General features: G+C 35.4%; 3 protein-coding genes across 4 annotated transcripts; 2 read left to right on the forward strand and 1 right to left on the reverse strand.

Annotated features, from left to right (window-relative positions):
- The first annotated feature begins 1,621 nt into the window (after positions 1–1,621).
- Positions 1,622–19,010, forward strand: LOC109166367 (HVA22-like protein c). 2 transcript variants are annotated; one of them, XM_019315342.1, is made up of 5 exons: positions 1,622–1,737; positions 1,926–1,952; positions 2,057–2,179; positions 3,143–3,496; positions 18,996–19,010. In XM_019315342.1, the coding sequence occupies exons 1-4, from the start codon at positions 1,673–1,675 to the stop codon at positions 3,453–3,455; spliced, it is 528 nt and encodes a 175-aa protein (XP_019170887.1). In that variant the 5' UTR covers positions 1,622–1,672; the 3' UTR covers positions 3,456–3,496; positions 18,996–19,010. The 2 variants fall into 2 exon arrangements, with proteins under 2 accessions (XP_019170887.1, XP_019170886.1); XM_019315341.1 differs by lacking the exon at positions 18,996–19,010 and having other exon boundaries at positions 3,143–3,655.
- Positions 9,062–11,339, forward strand: LOC109166366 (40S ribosomal protein S9-2). Its single transcript, XM_019315340.1, has 3 exons — positions 9,062–9,187; positions 10,117–10,498; positions 10,949–11,339. The coding sequence occupies exons 1-3, from the start codon at positions 9,160–9,162 to the stop codon at positions 11,130–11,132; spliced, it is 594 nt and encodes a 197-aa protein (XP_019170885.1). The 5' UTR covers positions 9,062–9,159; the 3' UTR covers positions 11,133–11,339.
- Positions 19,011–19,450: 440 nt separating the features above from the next.
- On the reverse strand, positions 19,451–19,942 carry LOC109166109. The gene has a single exon (XM_019314999.1). It carries the CDS (start codon positions 19,940–19,942, stop codon positions 19,451–19,453), a length of 492 nt encoding a protein of 163 aa, XP_019170544.1.
- Positions 19,943–20,919: the final 977 nt, after the last annotated feature.

Raw genomic sequence — 20,919 nt, forward strand, 5'->3', positions numbered from 1 at the left:
AATTTTAGTTTTAGTATGTAGTTTTGTTGCATTGTGCTTAATTAGTTTCATGTTTAGTATATAGTTTGAATTAGTTGATGTTGATGCTGAATGTAACTAGCTGCACAGGTTCTGATTGCACATGCAGCGCAGGTTGGGCTAGAGCATAAAACCTTTTCTATATAAAAAAAAAAAAATAGATACGACGTCGGCTATTGGTCTTAGCCGACGTCGTATAATTAAAAAAAACAAATTAAATACATACGGCGTCGGCTAATTGGCAATTAGTCGACGTCGTATAATTTAAAAAAAGAAATTAAATACATACGACGTCGGCTATTACCAATAGCCGACGCCGTATATATATTAATAAATAAAAAATAATGATACGACGTCGGCTAATTGGCAATTAGCCGACGTCGTATCATTTTAAAAAAAATATTAAATACATACGGCATCGGCTATATGGAGGAGCCGACGCCGTATGTATATATATTATTTAATATAATTATACGACGTCGGCTAATAGCCAATTAGCCGACGTCGTATCATTTAAAAAAAAAATTAAAAAACATACGACGTCGGTTAAATAACTGACGTCGTTTATTTTCTTACAACGTCGATTTAGTCGACGTCGTAAGATAGCCGAGGTTAAATGGGGTCATTTAGCCGAGGTTAAAGCTATATTCTGTAGTAGTGAACCAAGTATAGGAATATAATGTTATATAACCTTTGTTATTTTAAATAACCTGAACCAAACGTCCCTAAGAGATTCTTTTACCATATTTACGGCTCTGTTTGACTTATTTTAATCTACTAATAAGCTAAAACTCGGATGACTACAGCTGGTAAAACGCTAATACTTGGAGGACCATTAGAGGTGTTAACTCTTTTTTTTTTAAAAAAAACACACAAAATGTTAAATTTTAATATGTAAACAAACTAATTTAAATTTTATGAAAATGTCATTTTCTGTCTTTTTACATTTATCAGTTTATCAAAAAGCTAATTTTACCAAACACTTTCAAACATAGCAACTAGCTTAACTGCTCTTCAGTTTTCAGCTCCTAATTTATAACTTTTCAACTTTCAACTAAATTTGTCAAACATAGCCTACGTATATCTTTCATAATTTACATGTTATTACATAAAAATAGATTTACCCTCTAAAGAATGCACAACAACTACCCTACTACCCATATATGCTCCTATAATTTTTTTTTTTTTCAGATATAAAAGTTACTCGCTGTCTTACTTAATATTTATGGATCAAACTACTTTTTAAAAAAAAAAAAATTCTTAAGTATTTTACTCACCTCACCCCATTTTGAGACAACCTTTTCACAATTTGTAGTCACTATATAGTCCACAGCTGTATTAATTGAATTCACACTGTTGTGGGCAATCCAAGTTCAACATTTCGGTGCCTCTTTATTCGTGAAACATCATATGACTCTGACGATGATTAATAATGTCTCCCCCGACACTCCCTCACAAATTTGCTTCCAATCTTCCCATCACTTTTACCCACTTTCCATGATTCACTGCTGCATTTTCTACTACCTTTTTGACTTCCTTAAGTTTCTTTCCCTTTAATTTCCTTCTTTCTAGAAAAATTAAAATTAAAGCAGCATCATATCTATCACCATTACAACGCAAAACTACCGCAGAAACAACTTAACAGAGGAAATCCATGGGGGGTTCATCTGACAACAATGTTCTTGCTGTGCTTGCCAAGAACATTGATGTTCTTGCACTGTACGTACTATACGATGCCCATCTCTCAGCTCCCACCATTTTTTTCCCCTTTCTTTTTCGTTTGATTCGAATGGGTTACCATGTACTAGAAGGCTACGTTGTTTGTAGTTTACTTGCACTTTGTCTGGGGTTTAATTTTTGCATGAAAGATGGAATAATAATGTGTGGTGTTTGTGGTGTGTTTTCAGGCCTCTGGTGTCTCTTGCTTATCCACTGTAAGTTAATTCTGGGAGTGATTCAATTCTTTGAGTGGTAAGATGTATGTTTAACGTTTGATGATACTGAGATTTTGGTTGGATGTATGTATGTGTGTGAGCAGGTATGCGTCTATTGGGGCGATAGAGACAAAGTCTCGAGCAGATGATCGGCAATGGCTGACATATTGGGTTCTGTATTCCTTGATTACACTCTTTGAGCTTACGTTTTGGAAGGCCCTTGAATGGTGATCATCATTTCACTTCTATTCTCTTACATACATGTATATATACTTACACTTTTCGACTAAATAATGTATGATATGATGATAGGGTAAATTAGTAGGGGTTCTTGGTATTTTTAGTTTAAGTCAGTCTGGACAATTTAGGTTTGTGTACTTTCTTCTAGTTATTTGTGGGTTATATTAGAAAGTAGACTTCACCCAAAACGCACATTTGAGCAATAAGCTAGCGGTGAGTTTTTCTGTGAATCAAAGAGATAAAAAGCAATCATTATTGTGTGGACCATGGTCCACACAAGTTGTGAGGACCATATTTTGTCTACAAAAATAATATACACTCAATACAAAAATAATGTACATTGTATTCAGGGGATGTACATTTTTTTTTTTTGTTTTGAGTGTACATTATTTGTATAATGTACATTCAGTACAAAAATAATGTACTTTTCGTTATGGTCCACATAACATTGTATGGACCATGACCCACACAATAATTTGCCGATAACAAGCATGTTGTGAAAAGCCCAACCAAGTTGCATGGACGGTTAGTTTGGACATAAATTGTCTATTTTGTGGGTGATGAGGGAAATTCGCAGCCATGCACTATTTAAGGTTGTGCACTGGGTAAATTTGGCATTGTTACATTGACTAATAAAAGACTACAAGGAGGTAAACTAGCTTAAGTGTTTATAGCTGACCGACTCAAATCAAGATGACCAATAAGTTGCTCCTACAAGAAATATAACTTAAAATCTTATCCGATCCATAGCTAACCGACTCAAATTAAGAAGATCGATAAGCCATTATCACACGAAGTCAAACTTAAAACCTTATTGTTATTGTTATTAAATTAATAGTCTGACCAACTTGATTGATGTTACTCCCAACATATAAATTGCCTTTTTCATGTCTTGCAAGTGGATTGATATTCATTTTATGAATGATATGATGTTTTTATTAATTGTTTAGGTTTCCTATCTGGTCCTATGCAAAGTTGGGTGCAATATGCTGGTTGGTTCTGCCTCAGTTCAACGGAGCAGCATATGTGTACGAGAATTTCATCAGACCTTTCTACAGAAACCCGCAGGTTAAAATCTGGTATGTTCCACTGAAGAAGAAGGATAATGTTTTTAGCAAGCCGGACGATGTGTTGACGGCGGCCGAGAAATATATTGAACAGAACGGACCTGAGGCGTTTGAAAGGCTCATAGCTAAGGCGGACAGAGAATCAAGAGCTAGGAGAAGTAACTACATGATATTTGATGATGATTATCGGTATTGATCGATCGAGTTTAAGATTGTTTATTTTTACTATGATATGATGTTGGAAAGTGTCGTACGTTATTATTGTGTCGATCGTGTTATATTAGGTGATTTTTAGGTTTAATATGTCTTGCATACCTTTGATTCCTAGGCATTGACGATGTATCATGAAAACGTTTGTCGTGGTGTATGTGTTTATGAAACCAATGGTTTATCTTATTTTTGCAAAGAATTGATAGCATAATTCGACTTAGAGCATCCACATCAGTGGATATTATAGAGATATTGTCAGATGAATTATTTTGGGTGGGAATAATAACAAATGTAGGGTGGGGTTATTTGTGAAAATATTTGCTCTGCAAATTCAAGGATAATGTCAGAAAAAAGAAAAAAGAAAAATAAAAAACAACACTGGCTGTGCGCACAACCAATGTCTACACGAGCATGTGCAATGCACGCGCCCGTGTAGCGCGCCTGACGCGGCAGGTTTTTATTATTATTTTTTTCAATTTTTGTTTTGTTATTTTTTTTTCTCTCCCCTCCCACATTCTCTTTCCTAATCACTCTTATATTATCTCCCAAATCTCCCCAACTAATGTAGATGCTCTTAGAATGCGTAAATAAACATTTGAAAGCTTTTTAATAAAATAGAAAGTGATGATGACATGCATGGGATTGAGAGTCTTGGTCCAAAAAATAATGAAAATCTGTTAGGCTAAAGGAAAAATGAAGCATGGAACAAAATTGCTGAAAGGGGATATCAAACTCACATTTCACTTAATAAGAAAAGCACCAACCATCCAAATTATTCAGACTCTTATATATTAGAGGGTGGGAAGCTCTATTTACGCATAGAGAATGCGCCAGAAGTCGAAGGAAAACACGTACGTGTATGATCAAGATTGAAGACTACGCGATGTCGTACATTTGTCAACTATCCGGAAGGCCTTCAACAATATATAAGGTACCATTCTCTTCCCTTAGAAATGATCCATTTGTTCACTCAATCTCCCTGGCTTGAGGTACTAACCTTTTGCTCATATATCTTGGGCAGTCATTTTGAGTCGGTATCTCGGGTATATATATATACTCTTTTGGGCCTAGTGCCCCGAACAATAATATTACTATTTTCATATCATCCATTCTGTACTTTCATACTCGATTTATGATGGACCCAGTCTTGACAAAACTATTATTGGCGCCGTTTGTGGGGAATGCTATGAAAAGCAATCGTTCCTAGTTTCTAATCGTTTTACCCATGTTCCCTTTACACAAACAAATTCGATATGCACCTAACTACTTGAGTCACAAAACAAACATTCCTAAGACCTACAGGAACGCATTAGCAGGCAAGGCGAGGGTCCGTTCGGTTCGCAAGGGTTGGTTCCCCACCTGGGGAACGAGAGAGGTCTGACTGATACTATAGACATCGGAGGAGAGGCTACTGTTGGCGGGACAAACCAAGGTGCCTCGTGGGTCGGATTTAACTTCCAACCCTTATCCCAAGAAGGTTAAAAAAAAACATTTTTACATTGAAAAAAATATTAACATATTTCTAGTTGGGTTTACGAGCTAAACAAGCTGTTAAAAAAAAAAAAAAAAAAAAAAGGACACGGAGCCATGAATGACCCGTTGCACTTTCCCGACCCCATGGCGTAAAAGACAACCCAAGGTCATATCACATGGACTTTATGTCCAATCACCCACCCCGTCATGATGTCAGAATAGTCCACAAACTTAGGGCATCCCCATTAAGGGGGTTGTGCACAGGTTTTGAGGGAAAAAGGTGTGAAGTGGAGGAGAGAGGAGAGAGAGGGGAGAGCTGGTTGCAGGAGGTTGGGGATTTTGTCCCCTTGTGTGGGTCCCACAAAGAAAAGAAGCAAGAAGAGAAGGGGAGAGTGGGCTGCACATTCGCGCCCAGTCGGGTGCTTTTCAGGTTCTTTTTATTATTTTTTTCTTTTTTCTTTTACTGATATTGTGCCTTTTGTTTTTTTTTTTTTGTTTTTTTTTTTTGGTTTTTTAAAACATCCTTCTCTCATTTTTTCTTTCCTAATCACACCTACAAAAACTCTTAAAATATCACACCAAAATTCCCACTATTGAGAATGCCCTTAACACTGCCGACCTGAGTGACCAATTCAAAGGGAACATGTGTAAGCTATGTCGAGATACCGACAATTGTCTTATTAGCGCTTATAAATACCTCATGCATCACTCTTGCATGGGGAAGGAGAAAACTTGAATGCATCACTTCTGCATTTAAGAATATACGCTTTAGAACTTAGAACTTGATAGTGTATATTCTTTTCTATGGAGAATAAAAGAATATACACTATCAAGTTCTAAGTTCAAATTGTTGAAAAAATAGCATTAAAAAAGCATTTTAAGTGGCTATTTTGTGGTACAATTATCAGTGGAGTTCACTTTCAATTTGGACGGGTCAAGTGGATTCGGGTTCTTCGTAGTGAGACGAAGAGATTGATATATTGTACGCTCAAAATGGATAATGGGTGAATGAGATATTGAAGTAGACCCATTGAGTTGGAAAAATGAAGGGAAAAAGTGAGCTTTTGTCCCACATTGGTTTGGGAAGAGGAATTGCCCCACTATTTATACAAGAGTCTTTTAAAGGCTTATTGAATGGGGCTTGATTTAAGCCTAAGCTCGTGTTCAACTTTCGGTATCTGTTAACTCGTGGTCGCAAATAAGGTTTTAAGGAAAAAGGTACTGGGTCCGTTATATATATATATCTAATACTATTTTATATATTTTCGTGTGTATATATAAATATTATTTTGGGATATTAAATCGACCTTTGGTTCATTATTTCCAACACAAATTTCTATGTGAGTTTGTTTATTGGTCTTGTTTTTATTTTATTTTATTATTTTTTTAAAAGCAACCATCAACGACATATATTAAAGATAACCAACAATAGCGTCAGGTAGAATAAAATCCCAATACAATGCAGTAGACTGAGCAAATGCTAAAGAAGCAAGTGTATGAGCTATTAAATTAGCTGATCTAGGAACAAACTTAATTGAGCAATGTGCAAAAGATGTAACAACGGATCTGCACTCATCAATTGCGAAGCCAGTGTAGGAATGGATGGATCGGAGCCTGTGGGTGCAGATAAATAATGCTGAAGAGTGGAAAAATTTGTGCGGAGCTCCAACACGTGTTCTCCACAACCCCTTAGCCAGGATAACCGCCTCCTTGCATGCTAGAGCCTCGGCCATCAAAGGGGAGAAGCAATGTGGCAACCGGCTGTTGAAGGTCGCAACGAAAGTACCATCGCTGTCGAGGAGTACACCACCTGTTGTGGCACAGTTCGTGGTCAGGTGATAGCCAGCGCCAAACGAACAGCATCGCATGGTAGCAGCCGGCTGGTCCGCGGAAGGCAGAGAGGTTGTGTTCGACTGGGCACTGGACCAAGACTGCACAGCAGCGGCGGATGCCATAATCAATTTCCTCGGCCTCGGTAGACAGAACTCCCACACGGCCCCATTGCGGGCTCTCCAAATGTTGTACAAAATAGCAGCTGCGAAAATCATTTGGTTAGAGAGTAGAGTATTCAAGATTACTCTAAACCAAGTGTGGAAAACATTTGTTATGATATTGGCGATTGGAAGATTGGATTCTTTCCAAACGAAGCTAGCAAAACCGCACGACACCAAGGCATGCAAGGTGTCCTCATGATCGATCCCACACATGGCACACACATGATCAACCTCCACTCTCATTAAAAGCAAGTTCTTAGTGGTGGGGAGGATATCACTCAAAGTTCTCCATAGAAAGGTCTTCCATTTTGGGGGAATTTTTAGGCTTCACAACGAAGACCATCTATCAAAAGAACCCATGCTATCAACAAAATTTCCAACAATGGTTTTGTAGCCACTTTTGACCGAATAGCAACCTTTGGGATCACCATGCCAGTACCAAGAATCCTCATATTCCGGTGAAATAGGAATTTTCAAAATTCGAGCAACATTTTCAGGCACAAAAATGTCAGTCATGATAGAATAATCCCATGAACTCGTATCCTGATCGATCAAACCAACCACAGAAGAGCCATCTAGTTGTGGAGGCATCCCTGTCTGTACCAAAGGGTCGTTGTCATCCTGGAGCCAAGGATGCCCCCAAATAAGTGTCGAATTTTCATTCTCAATTCTGCACCTAACTCCGCTATAGATTAGCCCATGAGTAGCCATAATGCTACGCCAACAAAAACTGGGTTATTTCCTAAACATGCTTCAAAGAATGATCATTTAGGAAAATATCTAGCTTTATATACACGTGCCACCAACGAGTCAGGTTTGGTAAGGAAATGCCAAGCTTATTTCCCTAGCATAGCCAGATTAAACGCACGAAGCTCCTTAAAACCCAGCCCCCTAAACTTCTTAGGCACACATAGCCTATCCCAAGCCTTCCAATGTATACCACAATCATTTCCTGTGCCCCACCAATAACGATTCATAGTACGCTCAATAGATGTGCAAACAGACACAACAAGAAAACACTCATTGAAAATCTAGACATAGTACGCTTTTCAACAGGATTTTCTTACTTGCCTGCAATAGGAGCTTCTTGTTCCACGAACCAATCCTCTATCTAATTTTATCCTCAATATAGGCAAAAACAGCCCTCTTATTTCTTCCCAAAAAGGAAGGGAGAACCAAATACCTTCCAAAGTTAGGAGCCATAGCCACCCCCAAAACCTGCGCCACATCCTCCCTATCCACCTCTCGAGTGTTCTTGCTGAAACAAATACTGGATTTGTGATAATTCACCCCCTATCCAGACAAGCTCTCATACACAGATAAACATCGATTGACCTCCAAAGCTTCTTGAACATTAGCCTTAAAGAAAAGCAGATTCAGCGAAAAATAAGTGAGAAATAGGGGGCGCCTCTAGCCACTCTACAACCATGAATGAGACCATTGCTCTGGGCTTGCTGCAATAGTAACGATAGCCCCTCTGCACAGAGGATAAATAGGTAAGGGGATAAAGGATTTCCCTGCCGTAACCCCCGAGTAGGAATCACAAATCTGGTACGTGAGCCATAACCAGGAAACTATAAGAAACAGTAGTCACACAATGCATCATTAATTCCACCCACCTATCATCCAAACCCAGAGATACAAGCATCCTACGTAGAAATGACCACTCCGTACGATCATAAGCCTTAGCCATGTCCAGGTTTATTGGTCTTGTTCGTTTGAATTAGTTAGTTATGGACAACCTGACTGGTTTACTTTCTTGTAGTCCTATAGAATCACAAGGCGTGTTTACTCAGAGTTCACATTTAGTAACATTACGGGCTTATTGTAAAGAAATGTTCATTTTTAGTATGTTGAATATTTATTTTAATGCATTATATATTCATTATTAGGTAGTACACTAAAAATAAATTTGTAATACACTAAAAATAAACATCCAACATACTAAAAATGAACATATATGATAGTGGTATATCTTACAATATGAACTATGGTCTATAGTGTAATGATTGCGGGAAATTGGGCTCGACCTTTCATGCTCTAAAAGGACAGCTCAAAGTTCGGCCCAATAAATACAAAACACTAGGCCTAAATCAAGCCTGTTAAATTTGGGCTTAAAAAAGCAAGTATTTAAAGGACGCTGAAACTCCGTTCTTCAGCTGAAACCCTAGCCTTCCCAGCAGCAATTGTTCTCTGCATTTCTGCAGATCGCGGCAGGTGAACATGGTGCACGTCTCCTTTTACCGCAACTGTGAGTTTCTTCGCTCTGCGAACTCTCTTTCTTTCTATATGCACACTTAAATCTCTATCTATATCGTTGTACTTGGCTCAGTAGTTTTAAATGATTTTATGTTCCGCTGCAAATATTGGATTTTCAGATCACATTCCTTAAGTTTTTGATGTTTTGAACCACTCGCATGCTAAAATTGGGCGTCTGTAAGTGTTTATAGCATGAATTTATGTGCATTTGACTATTATCTAAGCCAGCATAAGTTCATTCTGCAAGTTTACTTTTCGTGTTCATGAAAGTCTAAAGTAACCAGAAGAAATGTATTGCTTGTGTGAATGCTTTTGAAAGGTGTTGATGATCTGTTTTAAGCTCAGTACCTGCCAAATGCTGAACATTAATTGCAACATTGTACTGCAATCCATTTGTTTTCAGGTAGTTAATAGGTGAAATCCTGGAAAATTTACTAGTTTAATCAAACAATATATCGTGTGTGGATTTAGTGTCAATGCAACAATCACTGCTAGCAAAGTCATTACCTAGATGAGCTAATTCTATGGTTTTTAACAAGTAATAAAATTTTGAGTTTTATGAATGTAAATTAAGCAATATCATGAAACAATTCAGGATTATAATTACAGAAATTGACAACCAATGAACAAATTGATTAGTCGTGCACTACTAAGACTGAAAATGCAATTTTCCGTTGCTAGTTAGTTCTTTCCTACAAAAAAAAACTAAAAAAGGGAGTAAAATCACTTGAAAATAAACCTAAACAGTACTCACACGTCCAAACTTAAGATCAAAGGGCTTCTAGATGTAGATAAATATTTGCCCTATCAATATTATGGATGTGTTTTCATATGATAATCAGTTAGTAGAAATTTAACAATGTTGATGTAGTTTGATTGTAAACTATATTAATATTATTATTTGTATGATATGGATTATAGATGGGAAAACATTCAAAAAGCCTCGACGTCCATATGAGAAGGAGCGTTTGGATGCTGAGCTGAAGCTTGTTGGTGAATATGGGCTTAGGTGCAAGAGGGAGCTTTGGAGAGTTCAGTATGCTTTGAGCCGTATCAGGAATAATGCAAGAATGCTTCTGACTCTTGATGAGAAGGATCCACGCCGTATTTTTGAGGGTGATGCCCTCCTTAGGAGAATGAACAGGTATGGGTTGCTGGACGAGAGCCAGAACAAGCTCGATTATGTCCTTGCTCTCACTGTGGAAAATTTCCTTGAGCGCCGTCTCCAAACTCTAGTATTCAAGGCTGGTATGGCAAAGTCTATCCATCATGCAAGAGTTCTCATTAGGCAAAGGCACATCAGGTATAAATGACTTTCTATTTGATCTTGTTTTCTGCATGGGCAATTTTATTTGTATTTTAATGAAACGGAAAAATTCACATTTGATGATACTCCAAGAACAAAGGAAAAATTCACTATCATTAAAACCATTTGTTCTTGTTATACAGATTCGAAGAGTTGCGTTATGAATCTTATATGATTTAACTTCATTATTTTACCTACAAAGGCTATTTCACAATTTGATCATTTTAAATATTGAATTTCTTACACATGGGATAAGACCAGGTCTACTTATGATTGTAAGACACTGGGAGGATTTATTATGTCCAGCCAATCTTATCTAGGATTGGTATTTGTTAAATTGCATCTTTGTTCTTTGTTTTGGATATTATTCATCTCAGTGATTGCGTTCTTGGCGGCAATGTTATAAGATACCTGCTGAACATTTTATATATGTTTTTGGCCCTTCAGGGTTGGAAGACAGGTGGTGAATGTTCCATCCTTCATGGTCAGACTGGACTCCCAGAAGCACATCGATTTCTCGCTCACCAGTCCATTTGGCGGTGGTCGCCCTGGCAGAGTGAAGCGAAAGAACCAGAAGGCTGCAGCTAAGAAGGCAGCGGGTGGTGATGGAGACGAAGAAGATGAAGAGTGAGCGCAATTTCTGTCTAGGCTTCTATGCCTGTACTGGAAAAACTTTGACTGTAATTTTGCAGTTTCTCTTGAGGGATATAGTTAAGGTTCATTTTGCAAGATATTTTCAAGATGCATTTTTCTTTTTTTCTTTCTAAATCTTGTGTTGTAGCAATATCTTTGAATGACTTCTGACTGCTTGTTTGAATAGAGTAATCTCTTTTGGTTTTGTGTGGATTGTTAACTCTGTCAACCAAAATAGTTAACCGATAAAATACGGACCAAAATTGTCATTTTCTCTAATTGAAATTTGTAATTTATCAATGATTTATTTATTTATTTATTAGGAGTTTGGCAGTTTGTGGTCATGACATATACCATAAGTCTATAATTGTATGCTATAACCTACAAAAATATTTGATTTCTAGATCTTATCCTGAATATAGAATATCTAGTAAGAAGGTGAAAAATACGAAATATAGTGGGGGCATTAGATGCTCCGTGTGAATTTCTTGTATTCTTTTTCCCCATCGAATTTTGCATATTTCTTAAAAAAAACAAAAATCTTTTATACAACCTAAAAATATTATTCTGTTCCGAAAAGTGTGACTGAGTGAGTAGAATATAATTCTCATACTAGAACGTCGAGTTTGATTTTTGTCAATACCTTTATAATCGAACCTATTGCACATGATCTTTGGGTTTATCCATGTACGGACATCTTTGAGTAGTGAAAAAAAAAAATTATTATTCTGCAAATAAATTAAAGATTGGGCAAATGTCGTTCAAAAAAAAAAAATTAAAGATTGGGCAAATGAAATTCAAAAAAGTTAGGTATCAAATTGACAATTTTATTACGGAATATTCTTTTCCAAGGTGGATGAAATGGTGTCTCAAGACGAGACAAAAATGCCCATTACTATCTTTTTATATACCACTCTTTCTTTCTTCCTTTCTTGATTTTCTCTTTCTTCCATGGATGTAACATTCTAGCTACTTTCATGGTTGTATTCTCTCTTTTGAATTGTATTTTGTGACAATGTTGTGACTTGTGACAAGAGAATCTAAATGTGACAGTTATATATATATATATATATATATATATATATATATATATATATGTATGTATGTATGTATGTATGTATGTATGTAAGAAAATTGTATTGTCATATACATTTGTTATTTAGCTAACTCAAATGGTGTTGATTCATTTCGTTAGGTGGAGAGGCCAATTTGACAACTAGAGAAAAATTGGCAAATCACATTTGAGAATGAGAAATAATTCAGTGATAAAATGTGCACTTTTTTTTTTCTAGAAGATAAAATTGACATATACCATTAAACGAATATAACATGTGACTCTGTGAGTCTATGAGAGTATGTATGAATGAGATGACATAGGTCTCTTATTACCTAATTTTTCTTGAGGTTTTATATTGCACGAACACGATTATTCTTAGTATATATATATGGTTGAGTTTTAATTGTCTAGATGAAAAAACCTTTCATCGGACCAAAGAAAAACATTAAATAAATATATTAATTCTTTATTCATGCTAAACGAGTAATTCAAACATCCTTATTATTTAATAAGTAATATTACACGTACTCCTAGTTTCTACTTTATTTTTTACTCATACTTACGTAGCATGTTCTGATTCAATCATAAAAGCGCATCTTTCTCTTCTACAATAAAATCACGATATATGACATAAATTTTATTCCATGAGAGTCATATATAATTTGTCATTATTTAATTTTGATTTATGGGAAAACTAAACCCACAACCATAACCTGCAAATAACCACAAGAAAAAAAAAGTCAGTTTAGATTGCTTATAACTAACCAACTCAAATCAAGAACGTCAATAGACAACTTCACAAAGAGTTGGATTTAAAATCTTATAATTAATAAATTAACTGTCTAAAAAAAAAACTAATTTGGCATAAATTGTCTCCTTCATTATTTAATTTCAACATATAATATGGTCTCGTATATCATTATAAAACCTGGAATACATATAGCCTTGAAACCCTAGAAAAGCAAAATCCGTACAGTTGCGGGTGGGGCACGTCCCCTTTGGGTTCCAAGGTTCGTCACACTTCTCAATCGTCGCATTTTTGGTTGGTTCAAAATTTGTATATATCTTTGTGGGTGGCTATAAAGTTCCTAAATGTCAATATCAAATTGCCTAATTGAAAAAGAATTTACTTAATTTTGGGATTTTAGTATTGATTTTCTGACTCATACCTTATGCTATTCTTTCTTGACTTTTCCCCCTATAAGTTTTAACTAAAAATAGCAATGACAAAACCCCAATACAAACCCTTGGCCTAACTCTATTATCCTTGAGTAAAATCAACACCATTAAGGTAGCCAAGTGGGATTGGTTGAGTTGGTAAGAATCAAGAGTGTGTGTTATTTTTTTTTTTTTTTTTTAAATTTTGTTAAGTGATCAGCGAATCGCGTGTTCATATTTTTATTAGGGTAGTTGTTTTTTGTTAGATTTTAAGGAGTGGTATGTCACTTCTGTTTCTTTTGTTTTGAATGATTTGTATTGCTATATTTATAGTTTAATTGATTAGAGTTTTATTATTTTTATTTTAAAAAATAATTAACGCTATATATCAAATTAAACTATGTAGTACATACACACAAGAAACATGAACCAACAACTTAATTAGAGACAAGTTTTCTTTTAGGAAATGATTTCTTTTCCCTCAATTAGACTCTTGAAATTAAGCATTTTTCAATTAGATCCCTAATATATATATATATATATATATATATATATCCTTCTAAAGATATGAGTTTAATTATATACATAAATCATTTTGAAACGTTGTAAAGAGTTTTTTTTTTGAAAATTTTTGGAGCATAATAACTCCCCGCTCGTCTTTGAGAGTTTCAATTCAATGCAATATTTTACGCACTTAGTGTCACTTTTTTTTAGTGTTAAATTGCATATATATATATATATATATATATATATATATATTGTGCATGATAAGATTACACATCACAAAATGCAATATTCGTGTGGTTTGTCTCAACAAAGTTGTCCTTTTGGTCATGACTTGGAATTGCCATATGGCTTGTTATGAAACGTCTCTTATCTTGTACACAACATTATTGAGGCATATTTATTGCAGCTTAGAACAATAATGTTGTCCATTCATATTATCCCATCCTCTATTCAATTCCCTTGAAAAAGAAAGCCAAACTCTTGCTCCACCACACCTTTCACTTTCATGCAATCATAAAATTTGAAAGGAGAAATCACTACTTTTAATCGATGATTTGTGACCGTAATATAAATTTAAGAAAAGTTTTAAAGTGTTGGCCAGTATGAGTGTTGTCTTATTCTTAGTATAAACATTGTTCCCAAATTATACTTAGTACAAACATGCAAGTGTAACGGGTTGTATTGGTGTCAATATTACATTGCCAAGTTCCTTGCCAAGGAAGTTTAATTTTAACGCACGACGGCATAAGAGAGACCTGAAGTGGTCGATCGAGCAATCTCAGACTCTCAGAGAAAGCTTCAAATTATCTTTAATGATGACAATATATATGGGAATGCCTCAAACCTAGTAGGGTTTTAAGGGGCGGCTATTCGTAAGCTAATGAGTGTTTTCGGGGTCTCTCCTTCCCTTCGATAAAAAAAAATATTATAATACCGTACTCAAGTGCTACACCTATGTGGTTGTATCAAGTACAACATGAAACCATACCATACCCACACCAATGTCGTGTTATATTTGGTACAAATATACAAGTGTAACGGATTGTATCGAATTGGGATTATCAACTCAGGTGTCCAGTACACCCACTATGCATGCGCCTGCATGGTTGTACTAGGTACAACAATCCTTGTGTGGTTATACTAGGTACAACAAAGAATCGAGACCGTTCAACACCATAAAAGTTTCCATAAATTTAATCTCTCAATTATTTGCACTATAAATTTAGTTTTTAGATTCTTATTAGCAAAGCAGATAGTTGATTAGATCACTACCTATAATTTTCTTAATCTTAGCACCATATACTAAATGGATACTAAATATGTCGCTTCACTAAGAATCTAGAAACTAAATTTATTCAGTTGTATACAAACTTGTCTTGTCTATTTAAGCTAGTATAGTGTTACTATATATACATCTCCTAGTTGTTGAAGCATCAACTTTTGTGTGTGTGAATATATTTGAATGGAAATATTCTTTTTTTTTTTTTTGCACACTTTATTGGTTGGCACTATCAACTTTAACTCAAATTAGTTCACAGAGTTCAAAGTCACATCATCTTATCATGTTTCTAATATAAATAAATAAATAAATTAGATAATGCAAATAAATAGATAATGCTCTCTTTTTTTTTTCTTTTTTTTCTTTTTTGTGCGCGCGCGTGTAAAATAATACAAGTAATTTTAAAATTTTTTAATTAAAACTGTTCATCTAAACTTTTTCATAACTAATTTTAGAATATACAAATTCTAAAGGAAAATTAAATTTATTTGCTAAAAATTTGTTAATAATCACTATCTAAAATTTATAACTATATATTTAAGTTACCAATGGATTTTTGTGAGTAAATCATTAAATTCTATAAATATTTAATTCATAGTTAAATTTGTAGATATTTTACTAATTTTATGTAGTGATTATTATTTTTAAGTTTAGCCAAAAAATATAATAATTTAATTAACAACTCATGATAGACAAGGACTGGGAGTGTAAGAGGTGGCACAACGTCGACGGGGCAATAGAATGCGGCGGACAACACTTTCCTACGTCGCCGGGGACCACGCGCCACCGTGAAGTGACCCATAATGATACCTTTTCCAAATTGTATCCATCCTCTGTAATTCTATTCGCCCGACAAACTTTAATTTCTATACGAAAATGATTTTGTGGACCCGGATTCAAATATTCACTATTCCAAGCCCTAAGCACCCCCCACACCCCGGCTCAACAAAGCATTTGGGAGGATGTAAATCATGGTGACTCAATCGAACATGAACCATAGAGGCTAGACCGGTGCTCACTGCGCACAAGGAGTCCCCGGTGAGACTCGATCCCTGGTCATTATTTCAAAGTTTCACCTCTATGACCAGTTTGAGCTACCCATGCGGGCCAGATTCAAATATTCACAATTTACTTAGTGCATTTACAAATAATTAATAGTGTGCATACACCAATACACTATTATAAATCTTGAATGCACGATCAGATATAAGTGAATGCATTATCAAATATTTTCAAATGTACTGTCATAATTACATAAATGCCACAACAATTTTTCTTAATTTTCAGTTCTTGATTATCTTAAATGGACGGATGAAATTAATTTGAACATTTCACGGGACTACTAATTCTCATATGATCCTTTCTCTCTCTCTCTCTCTACACATATGACATATATATATATATATATATATATATATATATATATATATATATATATATAGAGAGAGAGAGAGAGAGAGAGAGAGAGAGAGAGAGATCAGGTGCAAATATAGTTTTTCGTGCGGTTGTGCGGTTAACACAAAAAGACGCACCTTAAGCATTAAAATGACGCACTTTAAATACACAAATCACGCACCTTAAGCACACAAACAAAGCACCTTAAGAACACAAACCACGTACCTAAAGTTTTAAAATGGCGCACTTTAAATACACAAACCACACACACCTTAAGCACACAAACAAAGCACTTTAAGAAGACAAACCACACATCTAAAGTTTTAAAATGGCGCACGTTAAGCATACAAATCGCGCACCTTAAGGAAAACCACGCACCTAAAGCTTTAGGCAGACACATCTTAAGTTTCCACAACTGACACACCTTAAGTACACAAACCACGCACCTAAAGCTTTAGATCGACGCACTTAAGTTTTCCACACCTGACGCACCATAAGCCACACAGTACAAAAACCACTCACCTTAAGCACAAAAATCACGCACCTTAAATTTGACCTAGATGAAAAAAGATCAAATTGTCACCGCGCGTTTTTTTAATCACTGTTAATTAAGTCACACAGTACAAAAACCACTCACCTTAAGCACAAAAATCACGCACCTTAAATTTGACTAGCAAAAAGACCAAATTGTCACTGTGCGTTTTTTTAATCACTGTTAATTCTAAACGTGCATAAATTTTATTTTTTATTTTTTATTTCAAAGGAACGGCAATATCCAAATATACAATCTAAGTCTAAACTAAGGCTCAAACCCTAAACTTCGTACATAAAGGAGCAACTAAATACCAATAGACCACAAAGTCCTTGGTGACTACTCACGCATAATTTACTTGAGTATTATAAAACTTCATGGTTTTAGAGCCATTACACCAAATTACATGTACATATACAAAAGAAAAATAGTGGAGTTGCGTGTCTTAACTCTTAACTTAGTGGAATATGGTCTATAATTTTCACTAATTATGTTTCCATGTAAGAGTTGTCACTGTCATTTATTTACATTCTTGCCTTACTATTACATTTACTCGGTTCATGTTGAGTTTGAAGCAAAAAATCATCACAAATATATAATATCAAGTATAATCTTATACAACTTATTTCAAATATATTAACTATACTTTGAAAGAAATATTATCAAATATATTGATTTTGAAATCTCTTATGAAAATTTTTAACCCTATATATAACACTGATCGAAATACAATGTCCTTGGCAATATAATATTTAAACAATTCTATTATACTTTTAGTTAATTCAATATATGATGTTATGCCTATTACAAATAATGTTGAGCATATAACTATTAATGTGCATGCAATCCAACTATAAGCTTAGCTTTTTAGTTGAGATGGAGCACATGCTTCAATTTGGTAAATCATTAATGTGCAATCCAACTATCAACTTAGGCGTTTAGTTGAGGTGAAACACATGCTTCAATTAATAAAACCAAATTAAAAAGTAAAAAAAAAAATTCATTTTCCAAATTAAAACAAAGACAAGATTAAACAATACGGAGTAATTATTTACAAATAATAGTTTCTTTAATTTTGTACTTATATATATAGGATCAAATGAGAATCATTTCAAACGAGTTTGGTTGACATGAGTGGTCGTGCACTCTCATTCCTTGAAAGGGGTTCAGAATTTGAACCCCCTCTCGTATGGAAAACCCAATAGAACTAGCACTTTCTCCCTTAATTGGGCCGGCCCGGTCCGAATGAATATTAGTTTGAGTATGGTACAAGCTTAAAGGTGTCTCCTACAGTTACGGTTTGATACAGGCCATTCGTTTTTAGGTATTGAAGCCCTTGTATTTGAGCGTGCATTCTGGGTGGTACGATTGTGCATTCAGTTGTGTTAGTTGTGCAATCCGTTGTTGTGGGTTGTGCAACGCATTTCGATTTCATTTGTTTGCCCGTGTCTATATGATTTTCTGGCGATACTGTATTTGATCAGAACTTTGATCGAGTGTGAGTGTTTGTAGTGGTTTATTGTAGGTTTGAGTTTCTATGATGGCAAGTTGCATGGGGTTTCCTTGTGTGGGTTGGTTATTGGACGCATCATTTACTAATTTGCCCATATTAGAGTATTTAGTTGTGCACGTCCGGTGCTCCTCAATTAACGTGAAACAATTGTATTTTTCTTTTCAAATTTGACCATTAATCATTTAAAATCTATGGTCTTGATTAGTTCACAATTCTCACATGGAGTTTGATTCTCACAGGAGACATCCCCTCTATATATATATATATATATATATATATATATATATATATATATATATATATGAAAAATAATTTGATCCGTCCATCTACAATAATCAATTGTTAGAAAATATGAAAAAAAAAAATACATGTCAATGTTATAAATATTATATACTTTAAAAGTTCATAATATTTATGAAGTGTGTGTGTGTGTGAAGTATACGGAGTATATGTTTATGTTCAGATGAAAACTTACCGTGTGAACTTGTGCATACCCTTGCTGTTGAATTATCCAACGTCCTAGAACATGATGTATGAAAAAAGTCAACCCAGGACGAGGTGCACAACGTGCATGCATCGTGTTATAGATAACATGCACCGTCCACTAATATAAATAAATGGCTCGGATTGATTCTTAAGTTCACATGTTAATATAGGTTCTCATATGAACATATATATATAGTCCCAACATGTTCATCTCTTAAAGAGTATTGATGAAAAGTGTCTTTTGGCAATATATAATAGATAATGTGGTTAAATTAGAACATCTAAAATCATCTTCCAATTTTTCCTTTTCATCCCTCCATCTTTCTCTTTTTATACTTTCCTCCACAAACATTTTTTTTTTCCACCCTACACCTAACCCATATAAAAAACTACATGAAAAGTTGAGAGTGTAGCAAAGAATAGTAGTTAGCGGATTCATCTTCAAGCTCCCACAACCCATCACTCAAAGAGAACGCCGGCAAATCCGCGCCGCCGCCGCCGTCGGTCGTTCCATTCCCCCCGCCGCCGTCCATCCCACTGCCGGCGGGAATGCCAAGCTCGTCATCAGACGCCTCAAGAAGGTGTCTTATGACGCTAAATCTGTCGCCATTTTCATCCTCCTTGGAGCTCGCAGTAGTCAGGCCAGCAGGCGGCGGCTCAGCTTCTCCGGCCGTCGCCGGAGAGCAGAGTTCCTGCTGGAGGGCGGTGAGAATGGCGGACAAATCTTGAACTGGCTTATTGTCGTCATCTTCTTCTTCCTCCTCCTCGAGAATGGACATGAGATGATTATACGAGTATTTATGGCGCTTAGAAGCTTCCTCTTCTTCTTCAATGGCTTCCCCTCGTTGGCGCTTAGGTTGTGTTTGGGTATTGTCCGCCATGGTTGTAAAGAAAGAGAGCTTTTCACGGGAGGAGTAGAGAGAAAGAGGAGAAATATAATGGGATGAAGAAAGAGAGGAGGGTAAGAATGGGTATATATAGAAGGAGTAGAAGAAGTGGGGGCCCGGTCAAAATAAAGAAAGACAAAAAAGTAAGAATTTTAAATTCATTTTTTTTCAAGATGATAAGAGAAACCCACAGTCACGGAATATAATTGTAGTTGCATTAGCTGTTAAAACTACCTAGTGTCACAAAATTTCGGCCTAGGCACCAATTAATGGGAGCTTATGCACCGTACTAAGCGTTGGCCGGTCGCCTAGCGTGTCACCATAATCGGTGGTCTAAGCAGCTAGCCGATTAGGCGACCTCCTAAGTGCCGACTAGGCCTCCTATGCACCGACTAGGTCGCTCAATCGGCTGATTAGCTATTGTTTCCCTTCTTTTTTAAATGGGTTATTTCACTCAAAACGATTTCGTTTTGAACAAAATAACCTAAATTGTTCAAACTTGAGATGTTTTTTAGATTAATATTTAATATTTTAGTATTAACTATTAAAGTATTAAATAGTTTATATTATCAAGTCTTAAAAAATTTAAACAAATTTTTTAAAAATACATAGGTGCTTAGGAGCTGTACCCTAACAGGGCGTTTGGTTGGAGGGAATTTAAATTATATTCCCACCTAATTCCAAACGCCACTAAATTCCTTAATTAGTTTGGTGGGAAGGAATTGCAATTCCCTCATTTTCATTGAATTAAAATCCCATGCTCCCATTGAGATTTTAATTCCACAGATTTTAGGAAGAAAAAAAATAAAGATAATGATGAGACAAAATTACCCCTCCCTTTTTAACTTGACACTGACAATGACAATGGGCATTTTGAATTTTATACTACTTATTTCCTTTCAATTCTCATGTATACCAAACATTGAAATTGAAACTCAAAGTAATTTTATTCATGTAAACCAAACACTGAA

The sequence above is a fragment of the Ipomoea nil genome, unplaced genomic scaffold (assembly GCF_001879475.1).
Source record: "Ipomoea nil cultivar Tokyo-kokei standard unplaced genomic scaffold, Asagao_1.1 scaffold3087, whole genome shotgun sequence".
Lineage (NCBI taxonomy): Eukaryota > Viridiplantae > Streptophyta > Magnoliopsida > Solanales > Convolvulaceae > Ipomoea > Ipomoea nil.

Coding starts and splice junctions, on each gene's coding strand:
- LOC109166367 (XM_019315342.1), top strand. CDS start 1,673: ATGGGGGGTTCATCTGACAACAATGTTCTTGCTGTGCTTGCCAAGAAC. Junction 1,953..2,056: donor GTGTCTCTTGCTTATCCACT/GTAAGTTAATTC, acceptor GTGTGTGAGCAG/GTATGCGTCTATTGGGGCGA. Junction 2,180..3,142: donor TTTTGGAAGGCCCTTGAATG/GTGATCATCATT, acceptor TTAATTGTTTAG/GTTTCCTATCTGGTCCTATG.
- LOC109166366 (XM_019315340.1), top strand. CDS start 9,160: ATGGTGCACGTCTCCTTTTACCGCAACT. Junction 9,188..10,116: donor CGTCTCCTTTTACCGCAACT/GTGAGTTTCTTC, acceptor TATGGATTATAG/ATGGGAAAACATTCAAAAAG. Junction 10,499..10,948: donor ATTAGGCAAAGGCACATCAG/GTATAAATGACT, acceptor TTGGCCCTTCAG/GGTTGGAAGACAGGTGGTGA.
- LOC109166109 (XM_019314999.1), bottom strand. CDS start 19,942: ATGGCGGACAATACCCAAACACAACCTAAGCGCCAACGAGGGGAAGCC.